The 23,367-nt window shown below is 43.0% G+C and overlaps 1 protein-coding gene across 8 annotated transcripts in view; it reads right to left on the bottom strand.

Moving 5' to 3' along the window:
- YAP1 (Yes1 associated transcriptional regulator) overlaps positions 1-23,367 on the bottom strand; it is a 131,731-nt gene that overhangs the window by 14,618 nt on the left and 93,746 nt on the right. For 2 of the 8 annotated variants that reach the window (XM_039481525.1, XM_039481558.1), the window contains 2 exons: positions 16,554-16,747; positions 13,623-13,670 (listed from right to left, as the gene is read on the bottom strand). In XM_039481525.1, the coding sequence (XP_039337459.1) occupies positions 13,623-13,670; positions 16,554-16,747 (242 nt within the window). The remainder of the gene's footprint in view (positions 1-13,622; positions 13,671-16,553; positions 16,748-23,367) is intronic. The other 6 variants (XM_039481534.1, XM_039481566.1, XM_039481538.1 and 3 more) reach the window with 3 other exon arrangements.

The following is a 23,367-nucleotide window of genomic DNA, read 5'->3' as shown; positions in this document are numbered from 1 at the left end:
TTTTAGAAACCTTATTTACTTTACATACAACAATAGCTTAGTTATATATTATAGACTTACAGAAAGAGATCTTCTAAAAACGTTAAAATGTATTACTGGCGCGCGAAACCTTAACTTAGAGTGAATAAATGAAGACTCGGCACAGCACTTCTGAAAGGTTGCCGACCCCTGATCTACAGAGTAACTGAAGCTTGTATCTAGTCAGTAAGGATTTCCCACTTGATTCAACTACACCTCATTTCCAAAAGTGTGAGCACTGTATCACATTTAATGAAGTGTGGATATAAACTGACTGCACTGAAGTTACTGTGTCAAAGAGCTCCTGTGTCTACATACCAGCACTTCCCATTGAGGAAAGAGGAATATTAGACCATCACTCCACATTTCTTGAAATCCGCTAAGATTTACCAGTGTTAGAACAAGATGTTAATTACTTACAGGCTGATGAATATAAATAATATATAAATAAATAATATATTTTCTCATGTTTAAAAAATGGCTCTTTATTTTGAACTATCTGACCTTCTAGATGCAAAAATACAAGTCTGACAAAATTCTGGCTGAGATTACTGTGGCTTGATCTCTTCCTATTTTTGTAAGTATGTCAAACTTTTCTAACTACCTTTGGGAAAATAAAGGCTTAAAACTCACAATGTTAATATAAAATTCTAATTTTGGATATTATTTACAAGACCAAAATGATCTGTCAACTCCTTAGATAAAGTTACTTTAAAAAAAATGAGGTCAGCATTCTGTAACTTATCCAGCTGGTCTTTTTCAAGTTTGTTTATTTTACAGTTACACAAGTTTTTAACAGCTTCACTGGATAGTCACAAAGTGTATAACTTGTTCAAAATGGAGCTTAGAAAACTGACTCTTTTAAAAGAGCGTTTTCCTTTTAGTTTCACCATACTTTTTACATGAGTAGAGTTGTTTTAATAATTCATTTCTTGGTTTGACGACAGTTCCAAACAATTTTGGGTCAGACCTAAGCAAAATTTTTCAGAATTTTCAACAAAATAAAATTGTCGGAAAAAACTGTTTTGATTTTGGGCATTTTTGTTTTAATGAAAGCAAAGAAAATATGGACACACAGGATTAGATTCCCCAAATCTAGGAGGAAGTGATGGTTACATTGCTCCCTTATACCCAACAGTCCAACAATTAGAACACTCTCTTGGAATGTGGGAGACCTGGATTTGAATTCCTACTCTGGAGCAAATCCCCTCCTCAGGTGAGTACCCTTACCACCAGGCTATTGGCTATTCGGGAGTGGGGGGTGTGCCTCTCTCACATTGAAGCTATTCCACTTTGTATAACTAATTAAATATTCATTGGAACAGGGACTTGAACCCAGGCATATTCCCCCATCCCGGTGAATGCCATAATCAACGATCTAGAGTCACTCTCGCTCTGCTCTCGCTGGCCCAATTGAATAATTATTTATACAGAGTGGAACAGCTTCAAGAAAAGAGACAGAGGCTTCCCTACTCTAGAATAACCAATACCCTGGTGGTTAGGATGCTCACCTGGGAGAGAGACCTAGGTCTCTCACATGCCAGATGACTACCTTAACCACTGTGCTATTGGGTATAAGAAGATGCAAACATCTCCTCTTTGGTTTTGAGAACAGCACCCAAGTCCCACTCTAGTAGTTACACCACATATCGAGGTTTAAGAGTCTGCTATTGCCTCTCAGCAAACACACAGACATGTCTTTTATCTCAAGCAATAAAGGCTCATGTTTTCAGATACACAATTTGGGTTCAGTCCTCATTGACAACCTGACTAGATGGGGTCCATGAATCATTTATATACACCAAGGTCTATTCTCCAGCTATAATAAGAACACCAGAAATTAATTAAGGCTGAACTGCATTAGGGAAATCAACCCCTTTGTTTCAGGATATAAAGAAAGTTTTATAATATTAGTGAAAAATTCCAGGATCAATCCTGCATTAGATCCTGTTGGAAGGCACAATCGGGGGTTCATGCTAGTGCCTCTGTTTTCAAGATCAGACCCTTACTCATTAATGCATAACATGTAGTAATCTGCAATGGGTCACCCATTAATTTCACTCTGTCTTTCAGTTGCTTGCTGTTAATTTTAAATAGAAAAGCTGTTTTCTCAAACCTTTATGAGAATTCAGTAATAACTTTGTCCTTGCTCAGCCAGTAAGTTGTCTTAATGTATTGCTGATTCTACATACTGTTATCACAAAAAAGTTTATTTTCAACGTATTTGCTTAACACTTAGTATGCACAAGCCAACTAGGTTACAAAATTCAATTGCAAAATTCAAAATGGCCTTTGACCTAAGAATTGTGGAAGAATTGTAATTTCCATAGATCTGCACTAATTTTGGACTATTGATTAATATGCAGCCTGTTGGCTTGAATTGCTTTTGCAGGTGTTCTAGTCTTTTAAAAAGACAAAAACTCCTCTAATACCAGTGTCCCTTACAACATCTGTTGCATTATTTTCGGGGCTTAATTGGAATAACATCTGAGTGTTGGGTAGACTGCAGTGAAAGTAGAGGAAAGATTATATTACAGAATACTTAGTGAATAAATTTTACTACGGCTGAAAACAGCACTAGTAAAGGACGGTAACGTCAAGATGTGTGTTACCTCTCTGTGGGTGTGCATGTGCTCCCGGAACTGGAAATTCATCAATAGCAGTGCCCGTTAGTCAACAACTGTACCAGACACCTCCTCATGCTCCCAGCCGAGGATATAAGGAGTAATGCAGACCAAACACCGCTCCAGTTCCTGCTCTACTGTGAATCCAAAGAGGACCTGGGCAAAGGGGAATGAAGGTGGAATGTGAATACCCAAAAAGGGACCATAAATCCCGTTCCTAGAGGGAGTTCTTCCTTTTTTCTTCCAGTTCTGATTTGTAGGGGTATTTACTATGGATGAGTCCAAAACAGTGTTTCAATTAGAAGGTGGGTGTGAGGAAGCAAGATGCACCACAGACTGGAGGATCACTAAATTAAAGGAAGCATCTCCAGCTGAAGCCTGAACTAGTGTGTAATGCCGGGTGAAGGTCTGAATGGAGCCTCAAGTTGCTTTTCTCTCTCTCTCTCTCTCTGAGGGATTCCTTGAAGAGAAGCCACTGAGGCTGCTTACACTCTAATCAAATGGGCCCTGAGGAGGGGGTTCTATAAGATCATAAAGAGGAGGACACAGGTGGAAATCCATTCAAAGTCTTTGGGAAAAAGATAGCTTTCCCTTTCATTCTTTCAGCAATAGTGATGAACAACCTTGGAGACTTCCAGAAAGGTTTTGTCCTGTGTAAGCAGAAGGCCAGAGTCCTGTGTACATTAAGTGAGTGGGGCTTCCTGTCCTCCAAGCTATCTACATTCATAGATAGATGTAAAGGGAGCAGGAGGTTCAAGGTTCAAATAGCAAGCTCATAAGAGTCGAAAGGATGAGTCTCAGCTTTATAAGTGGGGACAGGTTTACATTCTGATGGTCACAGTAGTGAGATGGGTAAAAACAGCGCAGTTCTTCACCGGAGGATGTAAGGCATTAATAGCTGCCAGATGTACTGTTAGGGAACTGATAAACAGGTCAGATGTCTTCAATGAGAGAAGATATTAGAGAATTAGAGGGATTCCCAGTTTCTCAGGAGGTAAGTGGTGCTGCTGACACCACAGGGAGAATCGCTTCCAACTGGTGGCATAACACTTCCTTGTAGAGAATGGATTGGACATCCTATTACCAGTCTTTCCCTATGTTCCTTGTCCATCTAAAAACCACACTGTCAGAAAGAGGAAAGCTGGACTGGGGTGGCTGGTCTTGCCCTCATTCTGAGACAGTAGGTAAGGAAATGGCTGAAGGTGAATGCATTGGTGAGAGGCCAACTGTAGGATAGTGGTGAATCAGAACAGTCTCCACTACCAGGAAGCTATCAGGATCACTGCTGCGTTGTCCGGCTTGATCATCCTGAGGATGCAAGGTAGCAAAGGTATGGGCGGGAAGGAATACATCAGCGGGTCCAACCACTGCACCAGGAAGGCATCCACTCTGGAGCTGAAGCCTTGAGTAGCTCAGGAACAATATACTGGCTACTTTTTGTTCTGCCTAATAATTCACTACGGGGAATAATAGGTCAGCCAAGGAGAAATTCTTCTTGCCAGAAAGATTCAGTCTTTCATGTATTTGTCCAGAGAGGATGACCTGCTCTGCTCTGTTACTGCCTGGACCACTAATGAGTTGGGATTAGGGTTGGAAAAACAAATATTCTGCTCCCTTTGAGTGAACAAAGTACTTTTTCCTCAGTCCTCTGAGCCATATGCCACATTTTCTTAGTGGGCTCCATAGGATCTCATTGTTGGGAAGGGCCAGCTTAGCGGGAGCTGTAGCCTAGACGATGTCCAGGAGTTGGTGGGTAGGTTCCTGCACCTCCTCCAGCAAGATCTGAAGAGTCAGCAATCCTCCTTAGGAGGTCCGGGTACTGCTTGTAATCTTCTGGAGGTAAGGGAGATGCTGGTGTCAGTACTTCATCTGGGGAGAGCAAGAAGTGCTGCTGGTGGATCTGGCAGTTCAGATTGCTCCTAATCAGTCAAAGGTTCCTGCAAGAACTGTGGCTCCTCTCTGGTGCCTGAAAATATGGATCTTAGCGGCCCAGATATAGCCAGTGGCCAAAATCATATGAATATGGAGGTGGGTACCATTGGTCCATTGACAAACAGTGTGGCTTGCCATGAGACAAAGACATCCAGGTAACTCTGGAAGCTCCGGCCAGGACAATGGTTCTTTACAAGTTTGCTGTTGATACTCGATCACTTTTGGCTGACGAACAGGAGTCATCAGGCTTAAATGCTGGGGCTGACAGCACCACATGACCTGACTCCGATGCACCAGGGACAGGAGCTCGTAAGTGGTGCACCAACGGTGCTAGGGCTTCCACCTGACGGTTGGAGCTCAGGACCAACGTACATCACATTGATAGAGCTGGGATGTTTCTCAGAAGAATCAGATGTGAGACGATTGGAGATACTGGATCTATACAAATTTCTAGATGCTCGAGAAGCCTATCAAATTCTCATTGGAGGAGGGCTAGTAGGTGTCTTGGGTTTAAACCAGACCTGCCCATGCCATCTTGGAAGCGGTGGACTTGCTGGATTGGTACCGCTCAGATAGATGAAGAACAGTCCCCTCCATGTCTGCTTAGTGCTGGAGTTGAACTTCACCTCTGAGAGTAAAATTTTGAGGCACTAATTGCTCCTGGCACCATAGGTAGTGGCCTTTCTTCTTTGTGAGCTCCAGATGCACCCGATCCAGGGCACGAAATCCCATGTGGTGTCAGAGGTAGACAGACCTCTTTTTGAGCATTTGTAAGGTGATTTATTCCTCTTTTTATGAAGGTGTTTACCCTTTCCTTCCTCATGCCTTCGTTTAGAACGGTCCTTGGGCATGGAGGAAACTGAGCATAGTGAGGTATCTGCACATGGGTGCAGATACCTCACTATGGGTGTGTGTGTGTGGTGGGGGTGTGTGAAAACCCCAAGTTTATCTAAAACAACTGAAGCTGGTAACTATTAGAAACTTTTAAAAACTAGAAAAGAAATAAAACTTGTAAACTACTGTAAAAACTGTTTAAAAACTATGTACAACTATTGTTTCTAGACATGCATCAGAGGCAAGGACAGAGAGTTCCGACGTGGACCATGGGGCAATGAGAAGAAACTGAAGATGCAGTCAGTCCACCCCATCCTTTATCGCCACAGATGGAAGCATGAGGCAAGCGAGGGTGCATGCACGGACCAACCTCTACCTCGATACAACGTTGTCCTTGGGAGCCAAAAAATCTTACCGCGTTATAGGTGAAATTGCATTATATCGAACTTGCTTTGATCCGCCGGAGTGCGAAGCCCCGCCCCCCCGAAGCACTGCTTTACCACGTTATATCCGAATTCGTGTTAGATCGGGTCGCGTTATATCGGGGTAGAGGTGTACTACTTTCAAATTCTCCAACTCCAGATGCATGGCACGAATGTGTAACCTCTCAGTGGAATATAATTGGAGAGCATCATTTGAAGAACCACCAATGGATCCTGGAGCTGGAGGGGTGCTGCCTGGAGGCTCAGGTTGGCTAAATGGGGAGTGCGAGGGCCCTGGGGCCAAGTGAGGCTTCATGGACATCTCCATAAGGTGTTTCTAGAGTCTGAACTTCCGAGACTGCCTGGTGCGTGGGGGATAAAACCACAACAGATACCACACCTCAAGGGGATGTGCACTTCCCTGAGGCAGTACAGGCAGCTCTCGTGCGGGTCGCTCACTGGGAAGACCTGCAGGCAGGCCAGGCAGGGTTTGAAGCCTGGAACTTTGGACATGATAGGTACCCCAAATTGTGTGGGAACAAAGGGAAGAGACACCCTGACCCCAAACTAACTAATCTATCTAAATATAAAAGCTACAATTATTTACAGGTCTGAAAATCAACTAGGAATGCTGGAAAGAGGACGAACACAGGAGGTTCTGTTCCAGAGCACAAGTGGTAGAAAGAAACTGGAGAGACAGCTGGTCCATGCTGCACTGTATGCCCTTGGTTGGGAGCTTCGTCTGGAGGCGCAGACCAACAGTCACTGCTATTGAAGAATTTCTGGTCTTGGGCGCACAGAGCACATGTGCACCCACAGGGGCCAGCTCTTAAAAAACTGATGGTAATTTGGTGCAGTACAGTATAACTCTGTACTAGGTACAAGGATGTGTTCTTAGGGCACTGGAGTCAGACAAAAAAATTGCAAGAGATACAGTGGGTTCTATAGCCATGGACTGATTTCTCTGTACTAGTTTCATTTTGGGGGGCCTTGGACACAAATAGTTTTTTAAAATAATAATTATTGCTATGACTGGGTGGAAAAAAAACCCTGTACATTATTTTGCTTTTTTTGCAAATCCATTAAACGTTTGTTCTGTTGCCAGTGGGGACAGTATTTTGTTTTATTTATTTTTTTCACACATATACAAACAAGTATTTTGTACTGTGTAAATTCCAGTAATTGATACTCAAACTCCTCCCACATTTGAACTAATAGAAAAACACTAACCTCTTAGGGCTAGTCTACACTTACCTGCCGGGTCGACGTGGTGAGTTCGACTTCTCGGAGTTCGAACTATCGCGTCTAATCTAGACGCGATAGTTCGAACTCCCCGCGCGCTCCGGTCGACTCTGGTACTCCACCACTGCAAACGGCGGTGGCGGAGTCGACCTTGGAGCGGCGGACTTCGATCCTGCGGCGTCTGGATGGGTAAGTAGTTCGAACTAGGGTACTTCGAGTTCAGCTACGCTATTCACGTAGCTGAACTTGCATACCCTAGTTCGACCCCCGCCCTTAGTGTAGACCTGCCCTTAGTAACATGAACACTATTTTCACCACATATTAAACAAATAAACACTTAACTTAGATTTATTGTTCTCAACAAGGAGCTTAGATACAAAGTTTCAGAAGCCACATAAAATTTGTAACAGCAGTGCCTATGAAGCTGAAACAGTAATGTTACCTCTGCAGTAAACCTAATGAACGTATTTTGCGTCTTATACGTTCTTTTGCCAGACAGCATGCCGCCCAGAATTCAACCACATAGGGCACCCTTTCACTGACAGCAACTGTTCAGATCTCATCTTGTTTAGATTTTCTAGACACTTTTGTGCATTAGTGTGTCCTCCATAACATTTTTCACATTTCTTAGCAATACGTGAGATCAAGCAACCTCTTCATCAAATCCTAACCACATAAATGTGAGCTGCAGTTCTGAAGGACATACCTCTATGCTTTGGCAAAAGTTTCAGCTACACAGAAAAGACAGAACATTAGAGACAGTCATACGCTGTTTTATGAAGAAACATTCTGCCAAAGAACTCACAAGAAGTCTTACACTCTGAGGCCCCAATTCAGGACAGTACTCAAATAAGTACTGAAGTACTCTCCTGAATCAGGGCCTATGGTGGTGGTGCTGCATTATGCATCATACAGATAGACCGGGGCTCTGTGTGGGTGCAGCAGAGGTTATTGGGGCTTTGTGGAGATGATGTACAACGCAGACTCAGGGCCTAAGACAAGACAGTCTATCAGAATTAACCTCCAAGTACATAGAATACCAGTGTCTTTCTAGACTAAGAGGGCCAAAGTTACTTTATTCAACAATTTGAATATAGACAATAAGCCAATATTTCTGATTACTTACATACTCTGTGCAATGCCACTTACTAACAAAAGATAGTTTATAATTTCCTAAGATTTTGGGAAGGAACTCCTTTTAAGTTTAGTTGATCAAAAAATGTTTACTGGAGCCAAAATCTGTCATCACTGCAAAAAAATGTGTTTTTACAGTGAGATAGCTAACTTGAGCTTTTACCTCAATGAAGCTAGTTGCAGTCAACACTACGTCCCCCTCCCCTACTTGGGGTAGATCTCGACTAGCAACACTGAGGTAAAACTACAGCGCCTTGTCCCCACTAGGATTTTAAAATGAGATAACTAAGTTGATTTAGCCATCTTGCTGTAAAACACACACCTTGTATGGCAGTGAAGACATATAGCCCAGAAAGTCCTGGGTTGGCCAACACCAGCATCCCTGCTTGAAGTCTGGAGTCTAGTCCATTCCCTGCCACTTGGCTGGAAAGCTGTGTGTCAGTATAATGGTACCAGACACCGAGTACATGTCTACACTACCAGCTTTCGCCATTTGTCCTAGTTGTGTAACATTCGGATGAAAAAAATTCCCCTTAGTATCAGTTCTAAGCTTGCCAACTTTAGAGCACAACTGCCTCCTACACAAAAGTGTTATTTTTTAATTTTTTTTAATTCCCCATTATTTTCTAAAACCAGAAAAAGTTGATTTATGCTCCTGCCTGATTGATATGGTTGGTTTTTTGTTTTTTTTTTTTTAAAGAAAGATTCACTGGGGTTTTATTTTAAATGTACACATTAGTGTTCTGTTTTCTGAAAAAGCTCAATGTGGAGAAAATCTTTTAGTTGCTAAATATTTTTGGCAGTAAAAACAAAGTTTAGAAAATGATATTTCTATAGTTTTATTTGCCTAGCTTATCATTAAAAGTACAAGAAAAGTTCTGAGAGATACTACTGCCATCTACCTCAGTGTTTCTATTAGCATTTAAAACATTTATTTACAAAACACACCTACTGGCTCTAGGCATACACACATTAACCACACAAATTAGGACAGAGAGACAGTGACAGCTAAAATGAACGTAAAAATAATTAAAGAAGAAACTCAACCACTCTTTAAAGGTCCTTAGTTATTTAGTAGCAAAGTGTAAGTAGATCATGCTTTTACTCAGACGAGTTTACAATTTAAGCAGGCAACAAGCAGATGAGAAATATGGAAAAACAAAAGCATATGATTGAGCAAATGTGTTTGCCATGTGTGTCTCATCTCCTTCTAAAAAAATAATTTCTTGGCTCTTTTGTTAATTCTCATTCCAAAGTGGGTGAGGAACAGGAGCTAATAGGTCTGGTGGAAGAGGTATTTGAATTAGAGAGCAAGGACCACAGTGGGGAGGTATGGTGGACTGGGAGAGAGCTCCAGTTACACAGGACCACACCGAAGATGGCATAGATGACAATGGGGAGAGTCAGGGAAGAGAGAAAGAAGAGAGACAGGCAGGAGCTAGGACTGTGCAGGGCTTTTTAAAGCAAGGATGAGGATCTTCTGTATGAGGACAGATTAATAAGATTAGGACTTTTCATGTTGGAAAAGAGACGGCTAAGGGGAGAGATGATAGAGGTCTATAAAATCATGGCTGGTGTGGAGAAAGTAAATAAGGAAGTGTTATTTATTCCTTCTCATAACACCATAAGAACTACAGGTCACCAAATGAAATTGATAGGCAGCAGGTTTAAAACAAACAATAGGAAGCATTTCTTCACACAACGTACAATCAACCTGTGGAACTCTTTGCCAGAGGATGTTGTGAAGGCCAAGGCTATAACAGGATGGTCAGGGATGGTGTCCCTAGCCTCTGTTTGACAGAAGCTGGGAATGGGCGACAGGGGATGGATCACTTGATGATTACCTGTTCTGTTTGCTCCCTCTGGGGCACCTGGCATTGGCCACTGTCGGAAGACAGGATACTGGGCTAGATGGACCTTTGGTCTGACCCAGTATGGCTGTTCTTATCTTAAACAGGCATGTGAGCCTATTAGTGGAGGAATGCATGCTGTTTAGGGCTGCAATGATATCAATGATGACATACAGCTCTACCTTTTCACAGGACCGTGGCAGTATCGAGTCTCTACTTGCCCAGAGTCTGTCCACATATGGGATTTAGATGAGAAGCTGGCTGAAGCTGACTTCCGGTAAGATATTGGTGATAACGACTGGGCTGGTGGTGGGGAGAACCATCCAGAAATGATACGGTGAACAGCTCAACTGAGGGGATATGTTTACTCTTTGTTAATATTTGCAACTTTAGATATTTGTTAGGCACTCTGATGATTGTGATGAGTTGGTACAAGTCCCTACCTAAATGCTTCGTGTGCTTCTGGATTTCCAAGTAGCAGCAATAGCTGAGAGTGATTTCCTCTATCTTCACCCAAAAAGGAAGTTGCAACTTCCACTTTCAGATGCTCTGGATTTTTTTTTGTTAGGACATATATAGGAGTTATGAGAAACTCAAGTCCCCCTACAAACATAGAGCCCTTTGCAGTACGCTTCACAAAGATTAGCAACTGATCAATAGCACCCCTCTCAGATCCCTGACAGAAAAAAAACAAAACAACCCAGCCACTGGTAGTATTTGCAGACTCAAAACACTTCATGTTTAATCCTATCCAAGGCAGCTGACAGCTAAAAGAATTAACCAACAAAACCAGTGCAATCTCAGTACCATATTCAGATCTCAGAGTGGACTGAAAGGTGTCAAGGTTATCTAACTGTTCAGGTAAAAGTCAAAGCCACCTTACCACAGAGTTCTCAGTATCCATTCCCAAAATGGAAATGGTTGATGAGTGGTCAGCATCAAGACATATTTTTGCACAAGGGAGAGAGATAATGGCTCCCTGACCTCCCAAGTGGAGACAGTGAAAGATTCCACCAAAAACATATCAATGATCCCACTAATAAAGGCAATGAATCCAACTTGGCCACAGCATGAAGCACTCTCAAGGTCTCTTGAAGCTCTGTGAAAAAAAGCTGACACTTGGCTAGAGAAGATATCCTGTTTGTCCCCCAAACAAGAATCTACCATTGTGGAAGCAACTAATCCAATCTAAAGATGATGGATTTTAATAAGCAAACAGAGGAATGACCTGACAAGAAGTAGTAGTCTACTGAAGAAGTATATTTCTGACTAAAGACAGCCCTAATTCACCAGGCTGTTCATAACCTGGATTAGTTATGCTGATTGTGACTTCAATTATATTATTGCCAGAGACACGGACCTAAAACCTCCAAGAAACTTAGAGCACAATTTCCACTAGTAATTCTCTAATCTCCCTCCTCCATCTGTGGCAGATCATCATCTTAGTAAAGTGACATATGAGGAAAGCATAAACAAAAGGTACTTTTAGATGCCATTGTATCAACAGTCGAGAACAAAAAATGCTTTATAACCTCTTCCAGGCCATCAACAGAGTAACCTACTGGCTGTGTTCTACCTCAGAGCACTCTGAACCTAAGTCTTTTAAAACAAAAGGAAGACTAGTACACAACAGGTCCCATGACCTGATGTGAGCAATGTTAAGCCCCAACATAAACCTGAATTTAATAAATCAGACTTTAATCTCGCTTTTGCCACATGCCTCATTAACCAATCCCAGATCATAAAATAGGATTGAGTGTGGACAACTGTTGAGAATAGTCTCATGCTTGTTAAGTGGCAGAGGTCCTCAGCTAACTTATACATGTCATTTAAGGCAAAGATGCTGAAATCACTAAGGACTCCAAGACCAATCATAATTTTTTAGCTGCTCTAATCTACCCAACTAATTAAACTCAAGACCCCATAACTGCACTCTGGTCCCTCTGGTTTCTGTTGCATTGTATAATGATTAACCAGAAATTCAAAAGTAGTTTAAAACATTGACACTTGTACTGAGTTAAATATGAAAATGCTCCGTGTAATATTTTCTTCATTGTTTTGGTATTCATACTGTCCCCAAATTTTTCAATCTGCTGCATATTTGTGTGTTCTCAAGTATCTGCAACAGCTGTTGTGGGAAAGGAAGACAAGGTGGAAGTTCTGACAGTTCGGTTGGTATAAGGTGGGAAGGTGTGGAAGGCAGTTTGGGATTTTAGGGGGTGGAAAAGAAGCTCCTCTTTACCATCCATTTGTGACCAAGAGTCTAGGTAACTTAATTTTGTGATAGACTTGAATTACTCCCTCATCCAGCAAGCCTTAACAACCAGTTCCATTTTTCACCTCTGCATCCAACAGTGATGTCTCGCTCCTAAAATGATCAGTGAAGTAATGTTGGCATTTTAATGATCATTTTTAGGTTTCAGAGTTGATGGCAAAGATAAATGGGATAGCTATTTTTTGGAGGGATATCTGTTTGCAGGCTCAAGAAGACAGCACAGCATGTGTTTTACTTTGAAGGTTCTGTTTGCAACTATAAGGGCTAGAAATTAATTTTTTAAGGCGATGGTTTCTGACACTATTTTTCAGCAGTCTGGATGCAGATGTGCAGGATATATAGGTTTTCATTATACTATGTTTTCTTACAGTAAAAAGCACAGCACAAAGCCTATATATGCTACACACAAACTGCCAATGAGTGTTGTCCAAAGAATGGGTATATTAACAATAACCATATGATGACTGCAAGTTCTTAGGACAATTCAGTCCTAAGAGCACATCTAGGGAAAACCACCTTTTCCGCAATATATTACATTGCTTTCCAATTCCGAATGGTTTGAGAGGAATTCAAATTCAACTGGTTATGTATTCGGAATCCTATTACTCCTTAAATTCTGATAATTTCCTCTTGCACTGATATTTTTTTTTGTTTGTTTTGATTTTGGGCATAATAAGTGCCTGTTTAATTACAGAATTTAAATGACTGATTTTTGATTTCCATGTTGCATATTATCTGATTCCAGCAACTATTTTGACAGTTTAATTTATTCTCAATTATCCTGTTATATATACACAAAGGGAAAAAAATACTCTTGTAAATATTCTGGGTGATCTTTTATTCAATGAATTAATGTATAGGGTACTCATCTCAAGATAATGTTTGTTTTAGATATAAACACGGTGCTGATCAGAACATACTTCATGTCTGAAGATTATTTAAAAACCACTAGCTATTACATTACATTTAATGGGAAGTTTGCTTACACATTTATTCTGATGGGATGAAAATTGGAATTTCAATATCATCAAGAATGAAAAACAAGAGAAAGTTCTTTGCAATGCGAAAAGTGTAACAAATTCCACGTTTGCTTTAAAATACTGAAACAACAATGAAGTAATGAAGCACTCTTAACATCGATGTAAGGGATCACAACTAGAGCAGTGGCTTAAAAAGGTGTATGGCAGAGCCAGCTGTTATTCATGGCTTCATGTAAAACAAGTTCCTCAGCTAGCCTAATTTAATACTTTAATTGTTTCTTATTACACTGAATCATCAGTTAAGAGCCTACCTGACGTTTTGGAGAATTTGCTGTGCTGGGACTGATATTCCGCAATGCCTAAGAGTAAAAAATAAGATGGATAAAAATTACTTTAAGCTGCATGATTTGGCTGTGCAGGCTGACTTACAAACACCATCTTGTAGTATCAAGTCCCCAAGACAACCCGAGATGAGACAAGGTAAGGGAATTAAGACTTGATGAAAATCACTTCACAATGAAACAAAACTCAAATGTTTACTGAGCATGTGAACATGACAGAAAAACTTAATTGGCGAAGGAGAACATGGAGGGAACTGACGGTCACCTGATCCAACGTTAGTCAGATTTCTCAAGGAGAGCTGAGGTAGGAAAACTACAAGGCCTATCTAGAAGCATGCTAGCATAGGATAGATGTTTGCTGGAGGATTAATAGCAAAGCAGGAACAGCAGAGGACTGGGTGCTTAAGCAGAAAGAGAGTCCTGATGCTATCTTATTTAGGCACACCTTAAGAAGAAGTACTGAATTTTAAAGATGACCCAACTTATATTAAGAGATGCTAAAGATTCCTACAAACAGGCCTTGATTTCAAAAGGGACAATGGGAATCAGACTCCAGGTCAAGGACAGAATACCACAGGTGATGAAGAAAAAGAAAGAGGGCATGAAGATATTATCCTCTCCTGATATAAGGCCCATCACCAAAGTGGAAAGGGAAGAGGATAAGACTTTAAAAGTTTTTCTCAAAGAAAAGACTAGGGTGTCAGTGCTTCCCTCATCAGTTCTACAAAGCTGAGGATAACCTAAATTTCTGGGACAAGATGATAGCTAACCTTCTATCAAAAATCCAGAAAGAAAAATGTTAATGGAACTTTTAAAGTGGCGATTGTGGAAACAGACGACATAGTCTGGTTGGGTTTTCTTCCCCAAGGTTACTCAGTTGCAAAACTAACCAAGTCCATAATCTACAACCGAATCTGGGTAAATTGTTAAATTAAAAGCTAGTTAAAACAGACGAAGTAAAAAAGGAACATGTTAAATGCTCTGTTAAGTATGCTGCTTGTAAGTAAATAATTACACTTTCGGAATTACTTCCTTATTAAGACAACATAAGCAATGTCTCACATATATATATTTTTTCCCCCTCACATTTTCCTTCCTGTAACTTATTTAAAGAAGCTGCTTATAATGGGTTGTGTGTTTAGTTAGTAGTGAATATACTTAATTCACTACTAACTGGATATTTGGAGCACCTCTACCCAGTGTTGAAAGCTGGCTTAACTAAATTACAGTGCATGATGTTTTCCTTTTGTCTTTGCAACGTTCCTACTTATATTGCTGTTATCCTTTGAAAACACTGGGCCATTTGAATAGTGAGTATTTCTACAGCACTTTCCATCTTCAAAGTGCTTTCAATCATTAATCTTCACAATACCCTGTGAGACAGTAAATAAACGTTATTGCATCTTACAAATGGAGAAACTTGGGTGGAAGGTTTGATGGGTTGCCCAAGGTCACAAAGGGAGTCAGAGCTGGGATTCAAAATCCAGAATTCCTGACTCCCAGACCAACCATTCTCTCAATGACCAGTTTTTGTTACTAGAAAAGTTCTAGAGGGAATGGCGTAACATTTAAGCACCAGGTTTGAAATACCTAGACACAAGAGAACAACAGGTTCCAAACCCAGCAAAGCCTATTCAATTTTTCAGCCTTCACACCATTTGGAAGTGGATGAATTTCAGTAACTAGGTGATTCCTCTACCTAGAGCATGTAATCTGAAAAACACTTTTGTATCCTTTGGATTGCAATGTGTTCTAAAATCACACTTAAAAAAAAAAGTGATATTGAAAAGGTTTTTCCTTAAAATGAAGGACAAGCAGATGTGGGGAACCAGCCCCTCTGGCTCTTGTATCAGTCTGAACTCTTTGGAGGTGAAAAATATTCTCAGAGAAATCTCCAATAAGATCATTACTCTGTGGTACTCTCTTACTTGTACCACCATAATGACACTTCAACTAGTGAAGATGTTTGCTCTTTGGGAATTTTGCTGAGGAAAAAGTCTTGCATCTAGCAAGTCTAGAGCAGTGGTTTTCAAACTTTGGGTCGCGACCCAGTACTGGGTCGCCTTGCTCAGCACCCAGGGACCCTGATGGCTGGCCAGTAAAAGCTAGTAGTCCCTACCTGTTCTGACACTAGCCTGCGCCCCAGAAGCAGTCAGCAGCACATCCAGTTCCTAAACGGGGGGCCACAAGGCGCCGCACGCTGCCCCTGCCCCGAGCACTGGCTCCGCACTCCCATTGGCCAGGAGGCAGTGTCTGCGAGTGAGAGCTGTGTGCGCCTCTGCCTTGGAACTGGACCTGCTGCTGGCCACTTCCGGGGTGCAGTGCGGTCCACAGTGCCAGGACAGGCGAGAAGCCTGCCTCTGCACCTGGCTGAGCCACTGATCAGGGGCCGCCGAAGGTAAGCCTGCGCCTCAATCCCCTACCCCAGCCCTGAACCCCCCTCAAACCTGGAGCGCCCTCCTGCACTCCAAACCCCTCATCCCTGGCCCCATTCCAGAACCTGCATCCCCAGCCGAGCCCTGACCCCTCTCCTGGACCCCAACCTCCTGCCCCAGCCCAGAGCCCCCTCCCACACCTTAAGTCCCTCATTCCCAGCCCCACCCCACAGCCTTCACCCCGGCACCCCAATCCTCTGCCCCAGCCCTGAGCTCCCTCCCGCATCCCCAGCTCCGTTGGGTCACGGGCATCAACAATTTTCTTCAACTGGGTCCCCAGAAAAAAAGTTTGAAAACCACTGGTCTAGAGCTTCTGCTACTGAGATGACATCATAATGAACGTAGCCCAGTCCTCTCTTGGAGCTTAAGACCTTATGTGGTCTCTGGTGCTTTACGCTCCCTGGAATTGCCACGCAAGTGCAACAACAAAAACATACAAAAAATATAGTGGAAGTCTGTGTCTAACCTGTGGCCTCACCTGCCGAAGCAGTTCTTGATGCTTCAGTCGCAGTCTCTCTTTCTCCATCTGCAGCTGTTGCAGTCTCATCTGTTGCTGCTGATTGGAGCTGCCCCCGCCCATCACTCCACCTTGAGGACTCTGAGGAGCCAGTGGGGGTGGCTGTTTCACTGGAGCACTTTGGCTGATTCGCTGATTCATAGCTATGGAGTCAAAACAATACAACATACATTTTTAAATGACATTCAAACGTATGGGAAAGGAAAGAAACTTTCTGAAAGTAATTTTACAGACTTGTAACCCTTTGCAAACAATGGCACTACAGACCATCCACCTGCACTGATTTTCCACAGGTTGTGAGACAGAAGTCCAAAATAGGGAGATAATATTGTTGTGGGATCAAAGTATGCTCAAATTTTCAAGAATGTGCCTGCTCAACTTGTACATGCATTTTGGAAAATCTGGATCTATGTTTTAAAGGTGGTACAAAAACATAACTGTTCATTCTAAACGGCAGTAATCAAAACATTAAGTTAAAATTTGATTGAGTTCACCTCCACTTTTTATAGTTGTTTACTCTCATCTTCAGGACGAGCCCAGGCACATTTTACTTATGTTATTTAGATGAAAGACTCAATACTGCTTTCACAGAATCCTACATATTCAAAATGACAAAACATATTGTGTCATCTCATCTATATTCTGTTTCTTTGGATAATTCCCTGATATATTTCCTAGTTTTAAATGACCCAGTTGATGGGTCTATGATGACTTCCCTTAAGAGACTATTACATAGTAAAATCTTACTGTGTCAAGGAAGCTTTTTACAACAGTCAACTTAATTTTTCCTTTAAATTGCATCTAGTTAGTTACTTCTAGTTATACCCTCCTGTACAATCCTAAGCAATTTTTCACCATCCTTAGTGCTGACAAATTTCAGATATTTGTATGTTACCACCCTCTGTTCAGCCAACATGTACACACTTAGGTCTATAAATAAAATCAATCCCTCATTTAAAGTTCTTAAAACTCCCTCCCAGTTTGTCAATGTGTCTGGTTTTGAAGCACTCAGAACTGAAATGTAATGTGACAGTGGTTTTACTAAAGTCATACAGAACTTCTCTACTCTCTGATGCTTCTCTATGCATCTTCTTCCCCAGCTTCATCTTCTCAGGTCATTCTGGTGATAATTTCTGACAGATGAAGGGAGAAGAAAGATGGTGGTGGCAGAAGTCACAGGTTGTAAAATATTAGTTGCAAATAGTCAAGACTTTTTTGAAGTAGCTGTTCAGTAGGCACAGAGGAGGATTCTTAGTCTCTACTATGGTATTTGCAGCTTCTCAAACAACAGATTTAGTTTGTAAAGGATAGTCTGTTGTAGCCAGACTACACTGCTTCAGGGACAGATTTCAGCACCCCCAGTTGTGAGGACATTTTATCATTTTGCAGAGAAAACTGGACATGCAAAACTTGGTGAATTCTGCACATTGTAGCCAAGCAGGATCTTGAAAGGTTGGAGGCTAAGCTGTCTCTGACTCAGAATTAGGCAAGTGATGCTGAGACTCTGGATGTGATAGACAAACTTTGTTTCACAACTGGTTTTTTAATCTACAATAGAACCTCAGTTACAAACACCAGAGTTATGAACTGACAAGTCAACCACACACCTCATTTGGAACCAGAAGTATGCAATCAGGCAGCAGCAGAGACCAAAAATAAATAAATACACTACTAAACGTAAACTACTAAAAAAAATGAAGGAAGAGCAGCATTTTTCTTCTGCATAGTAAAGTTCAGTTGCAAACTTTTGACAAAACAACCCTAATGTTTTGTTCAGAGTTATGAACAACCTCCATTCTTGAGGTAACTCTGCGGTTCTACAGTATGTCCTTCCTGACGGTGAAAGTTGGTGAGGGGCCAAGTGCTGTGTCCGCTGATGGCACTTATTAATTCCTTGTTTAAAAGGAATGCCTGGCACACTATGTTTTTAAAGAAACACGTACAACCTCTGCTTAAGAAACCACCCACTGAAACTGTCAACCTGGATAATGATGACAATCTTTCATTTTGAATTAAGAATAGGAAGAAGGCTGGATGACAGAACTCAGTATTTAGGAGCCTCAGACCTTCGTCAATCGGCTTTTATCACTAAATGGCACCGGTGGTGTGGGTTGCTGATCTCCCAGCAATGGTTATCAAGAGTCCACAAGGCTTCGGAGCACCAGCTGTCTTTGAAACCACTGACTCTGAAGTGTTTTATCTACTCCCAAAGTGCAAGTAGCTTAGGCTAGCTTTCTGCGACTTCCTTCTTTTCTGTCAGAGAGATCCTGAAGGGTAGTTTTGGGCATTTGCTTTTCTGCCTTTATGACCCTCTAATGGGGGGAAATAATAATGGTATATCCCATTATCTTTGCTGTTCAATATGAGATTGGGTCATTGGGATGATTAGTGAGTAGGAATGGATTTTGCTGTCTCTTCCCCACAGAATATGCTGGCAATACTCAACTCTGTGACTCCATTTTATCAGAAAGACAGTATGATTGAGCACCTTCCATAGTGGCATATGGGGTGTGGATCAGAGTGAGCTGGATGAAGATCAGTTCAGGTTAGATTGCAGTGATGATGGTGGGCTGGGAGAAGCAACCAAAGGATATGGCAAAGATTATATTTGCCCCTCTAACTGAGGGCGTGTTTGTCAATAGAGTGCATGATTTAGGGGATGGTGTTTATCAGACGGCAGCTGATGTCATACAGCAACAGCGATCACAACTTTCACCACATTTGCTTAGATAGTTACAAACTTCTCTCTCAGATGCACACCATGCAACGGGCATTCACACCTAAACATTTCAAGTGTAGACAATGCATTGTAATGTTACATGGAACACCTTTAAATCAACCTGGAAACTAAAGCTGACACTGAAGGTAGCAGGCTATTGTAAAGCTGGTCATCTCTATGAACATGTGATACCAGAACTCAAGGATGTGCACTGGTGCTTTTTTTCCCCCTTTCCTCTGAGTAGAGGGGTACAGGATGCATCTTCACAAGGGAAAATAAAAAGGTGTGTTCTTACAAAGCTTTAGGAAACATGAGGTAAAATCCTAGTGTTGTCAAGTGCGTTTTTAGTTTTCACATGTTAACAGGTTAAAGTGAACTGCAGGCCATCCATTAGTGCTGACCTTTACCTGTTAATGTGTTAAAATGACAATTATCTTATCTTCACTGGGATTTTATTAATTAACATGTAAACTAAAATGAGGTACCACACGGCATGAACACACTTTATTGCCTAATCAAGACAAGGCAGAAGAAGTTGGTTATGATTTATACAGCCCAACATAGCATGGGACCTGCCTACCTGAAAGACCTGCCTCTTTCTCCATGAGACACTGCTATGGCTGGGATCAGCAGAGGTGCCAGACCCGGAGCTTACTAATATGTCAGTGCCAAGGACATGCTTCAAACACAGTTACCAGGGCAGGCATTTAGGAAAGGAGAATGGTGGGTATTTTGTTTCATTGGGAAGTGGATTAGAGCTTATGGAGCAAGGAGTTTGGTTTTTGGCTAACTGGCTGTTTTGGTGTAATGTAAAGCCAGCTACTTTGTCTGTTTGACCAATTTTTTAATTGTAATCTAATAGGGCACCTAGAACAGGGGTCAGGTTTTTTGTTTTTGTTTTTTAAAAAGGAGAAGCTACTAGTGACCTCATATTTAGGTTAATACTTTTCCTTATGAAGGATTCTTGTAACTTTTTTTTTTTTTTTTTAAAGATTTCACACATTCACTGGTTGTTGCAGGCATTTGTTATGCGGCTGGGGGAGAATACTCCTCACAGTAGAGAAGTGCAAGAACAAGAACTAGGGGTCACCAAATGAAATTAATAGGCAGCAGGTTTAAAACAAATAAAAGGAAGTTCTTCTTCACGCAGCGCACAGTCAACTTGTGGAACTCCTTACCTGAGGAGGTTGTGAAGGCTAGGACTATAACAATGTTTAAAAGGGGACTGGATAAATTCATGGTGGCTAAGTCCATAAATGGCTATTAGCCAGGATGGGTAAGAATGGTGTTCCTAGCCTCTGTTCGTCAGAGGATGGAGATGGATGGCAGGAGAGAGATCACTTGATCATTGCCTGTTAGGTTCACTCCCTCAGGGGCACCTGGCATTGGCCACTGTCGGTAGACAGATACTGGGCTAGATGGACCTTTGGTCTGACCCGGTACGGCCTTTCTTATGTTCTTATGTTCTTATATCCTGGAGGAAGTCGTGTGTGGTGAGTGGTTTGAGGATGTTTCTATGAGTCCCGATATTCCTTCACTAAAAGTGTCATGGACAGATATGGTGGGTCTGCCTTGGTTCCATCATTTGTGTATACTGGGAAGCATGTAGAAGGTCCTTGGAGTGGGGAGTTGTGGAGGATGATGATGTACAGTTTCTCCTGGAGTTGTTTGGGGAAGGATTTGATGATATCCATTAACTCCTGGGTAAATTGTGGTCTTCGAGTTCTTTATAGTAGGTGGTGCTGAACAATCTGTTCCACCTTGTATTTAGTTGTGACACACTGAATACATTTCTCAGACCTGAAGAAGAGCTCTGTGTAAGCTTCAAAGCATGTCTCTCTCACCAACAGAAGTTGGACCAGTAAGAGATATTACCTCTCTAAGATCCTGTGACCAACATGACTAGAAGAACACTGCATACAAAATTGCAACAGTATTCAGAAGTGCTGCTTACTGAGACTGGAACGTATAATCAAAAGTTACGTCAATGCAAGATGACTTATGTCGACCTGTGCATATGTCTACACTCAAAGTTGCCTTCCACCAACATAAGTGCTGTTACAGCGACACAGTAACACCACCTCCCTAAATGGCACTGAACCATGGTCAACGTACTGCGGTCAACGAGACGCGAGTGTAGACAACTGTGTGCACTATGTCATCTCTAACAGTCCTCCGCAGCTGTCTCACAATGCCTGCCTGTCACTGCTCTGGTCACAATTGTGAACATCACTGCCCAGAGGTCACAGAGACCAGAAGCCATATCCACTTTAAGATCCCCATGTGTATAGTCCAGCTTGGTAAGTACAACTAGGCACTCTCCCATGTTGTGTGCAGACATACCACAAGGCTAGGGAGGCTGTAATGGGGTTGGCACCCACCTCTTGTGAGCGCTCCCTTTCTCTGGCCAATAGTGCATAAAAACAGTCCTTTTTTGGGGGTGGCACCTGCCTCTCGTGTGAGCAGCCCCCTTTGGTTGGTTGGGTGTAAGTCGGCTTTTGATTTTAGTTCTTGTATCAGGGTGGCACGCACCTCTTGTAAGCGCCCCCCAACCAATGGTTCTCTCAGCAGGTCTTCCACAGCTCAGCCTGAGCCCCACACACCGTCCCCCCTTCCGGGGTGCACAGTCCAAGTTCTCATCTTGGCCCTTGTATGAGGCCATAGCTCTAAGGCTTCTCCCAGAGGCACAACCTTCAACCACCCAGCCAGGGCCCATCTTGGTAGCCACAGCTGGTGGTGTTTCAGTAGGCCTCCTTGGGCTCAGTCTTCAGCCAGACCAGCTGTACCCTTGCTGGCCTGGTTCTGTGCTCAGTCCCCCGGGTTTCAGCCTGCCTGCACTGGCCTTCCGCTGGTCCTGCTGCTCTTCCCGCCAGCCAGGCATCTGGTCTTCAGCATCCTTCCCTGGGCTCGGTTCTGTCTGGTGAACTCTCTGCAGTGAGCAGTTCGTCTAGCCAGCAAGGCACCCGGACTCAGGGGCGGCTCTAGACATTTCGCCGCCCCAAGCACAGCGGCATGCGCGGGGGGTAGCATGCCGCGAGGGGGGCTCTGCCGGTCGCCGGTCCTGCGGCTCCGGTGGACCTCCCGCAGGCGTGCCTGCAGAGGGTCCGCTGGTCCCGCGGCTTCGGTGGAGCCGCGGAACCAGCGGACCCTCCTCAGACACGCCTGCAGGAGGTCCACTGGAGCCATGGGACCAGCGGACCCTCCGCAGGCATGCCGTCAAAGGCACCCTGCCTGCCACCCTCCTGGTGACCAGCAGAGCGCCCCCCGCGGCATGCCGCCCCAAGCACGTGCTTGGCGTGCTGGGGCCCGGAGCCGCCCCTGCCCGGACCTCCCTCGTTGAGCTCCACCCAGCAACTGAACCTCTCTGCAATACTGCTTCTCTTATACAGGGCCTTTCTGGCCCCAGATTGGCCACTCTCCGCAGCCATTTTAGGCTGCCTGGAGGACTTCTCTCTGCTCTATTCTGGGGCAGAGTGACACAGGGCCGCGAGGCCTCCAGCAGGGGGCCTTTGGACCTAGTCCACAGAGGCCAACAGTCAATCTGGTGCTAAGTCAGAGACCTGCTGCTTTTACAATGAGCTGCATGCCATACTTGGTGGAGACCCCACCAGGACCCCTCAGGCTATTGTGGATATCTTGGTGTAGCCAGAGGGAGTGTGCCGTAAATAGTGGGAAGGAGGAGCAAGAGGGACACATGGCAGGGGAGTCCAGCTATGCTGCAAGCCGGGATCTTCTTGAGGCTCCACTGCAGTCTAGACACTCCCAGCAGTCAAGCATAGACGAGTTCAATCCAAGGGAAGAACCTCAGGTAAGTATCTGCATGCATTCTCCTTTAAAATATTGAAATGTTATGGTGGCAACTGGCCCAACCCCAAGTTAGCAGAACATAGCTATTGACTTTTCATTGTTTTACTCATATGAGAAGAGGCAGAGGTACGACAAACAGAGGCAGAGTTGTCATTTGCTTTTCATTCCCCTCTAGGGTTAGGTCGGGAGAGGCGGCATGCAGAACAGTTTATGTACACAGGGCTGTCCCTTGTATCC

Source organism: Mauremys reevesii, linkage group 1 (assembly GCF_016161935.1).
Source record: "Mauremys reevesii isolate NIE-2019 linkage group 1, ASM1616193v1, whole genome shotgun sequence".
In the NCBI taxonomy this organism is placed as follows: domain Eukaryota; kingdom Metazoa; phylum Chordata; order Testudines; family Geoemydidae; genus Mauremys; species Mauremys reevesii.
The sequence above is the reverse complement of the archived record's forward strand: the minus strand, read 5'-3'. Positions and strand labels throughout refer to the sequence as shown.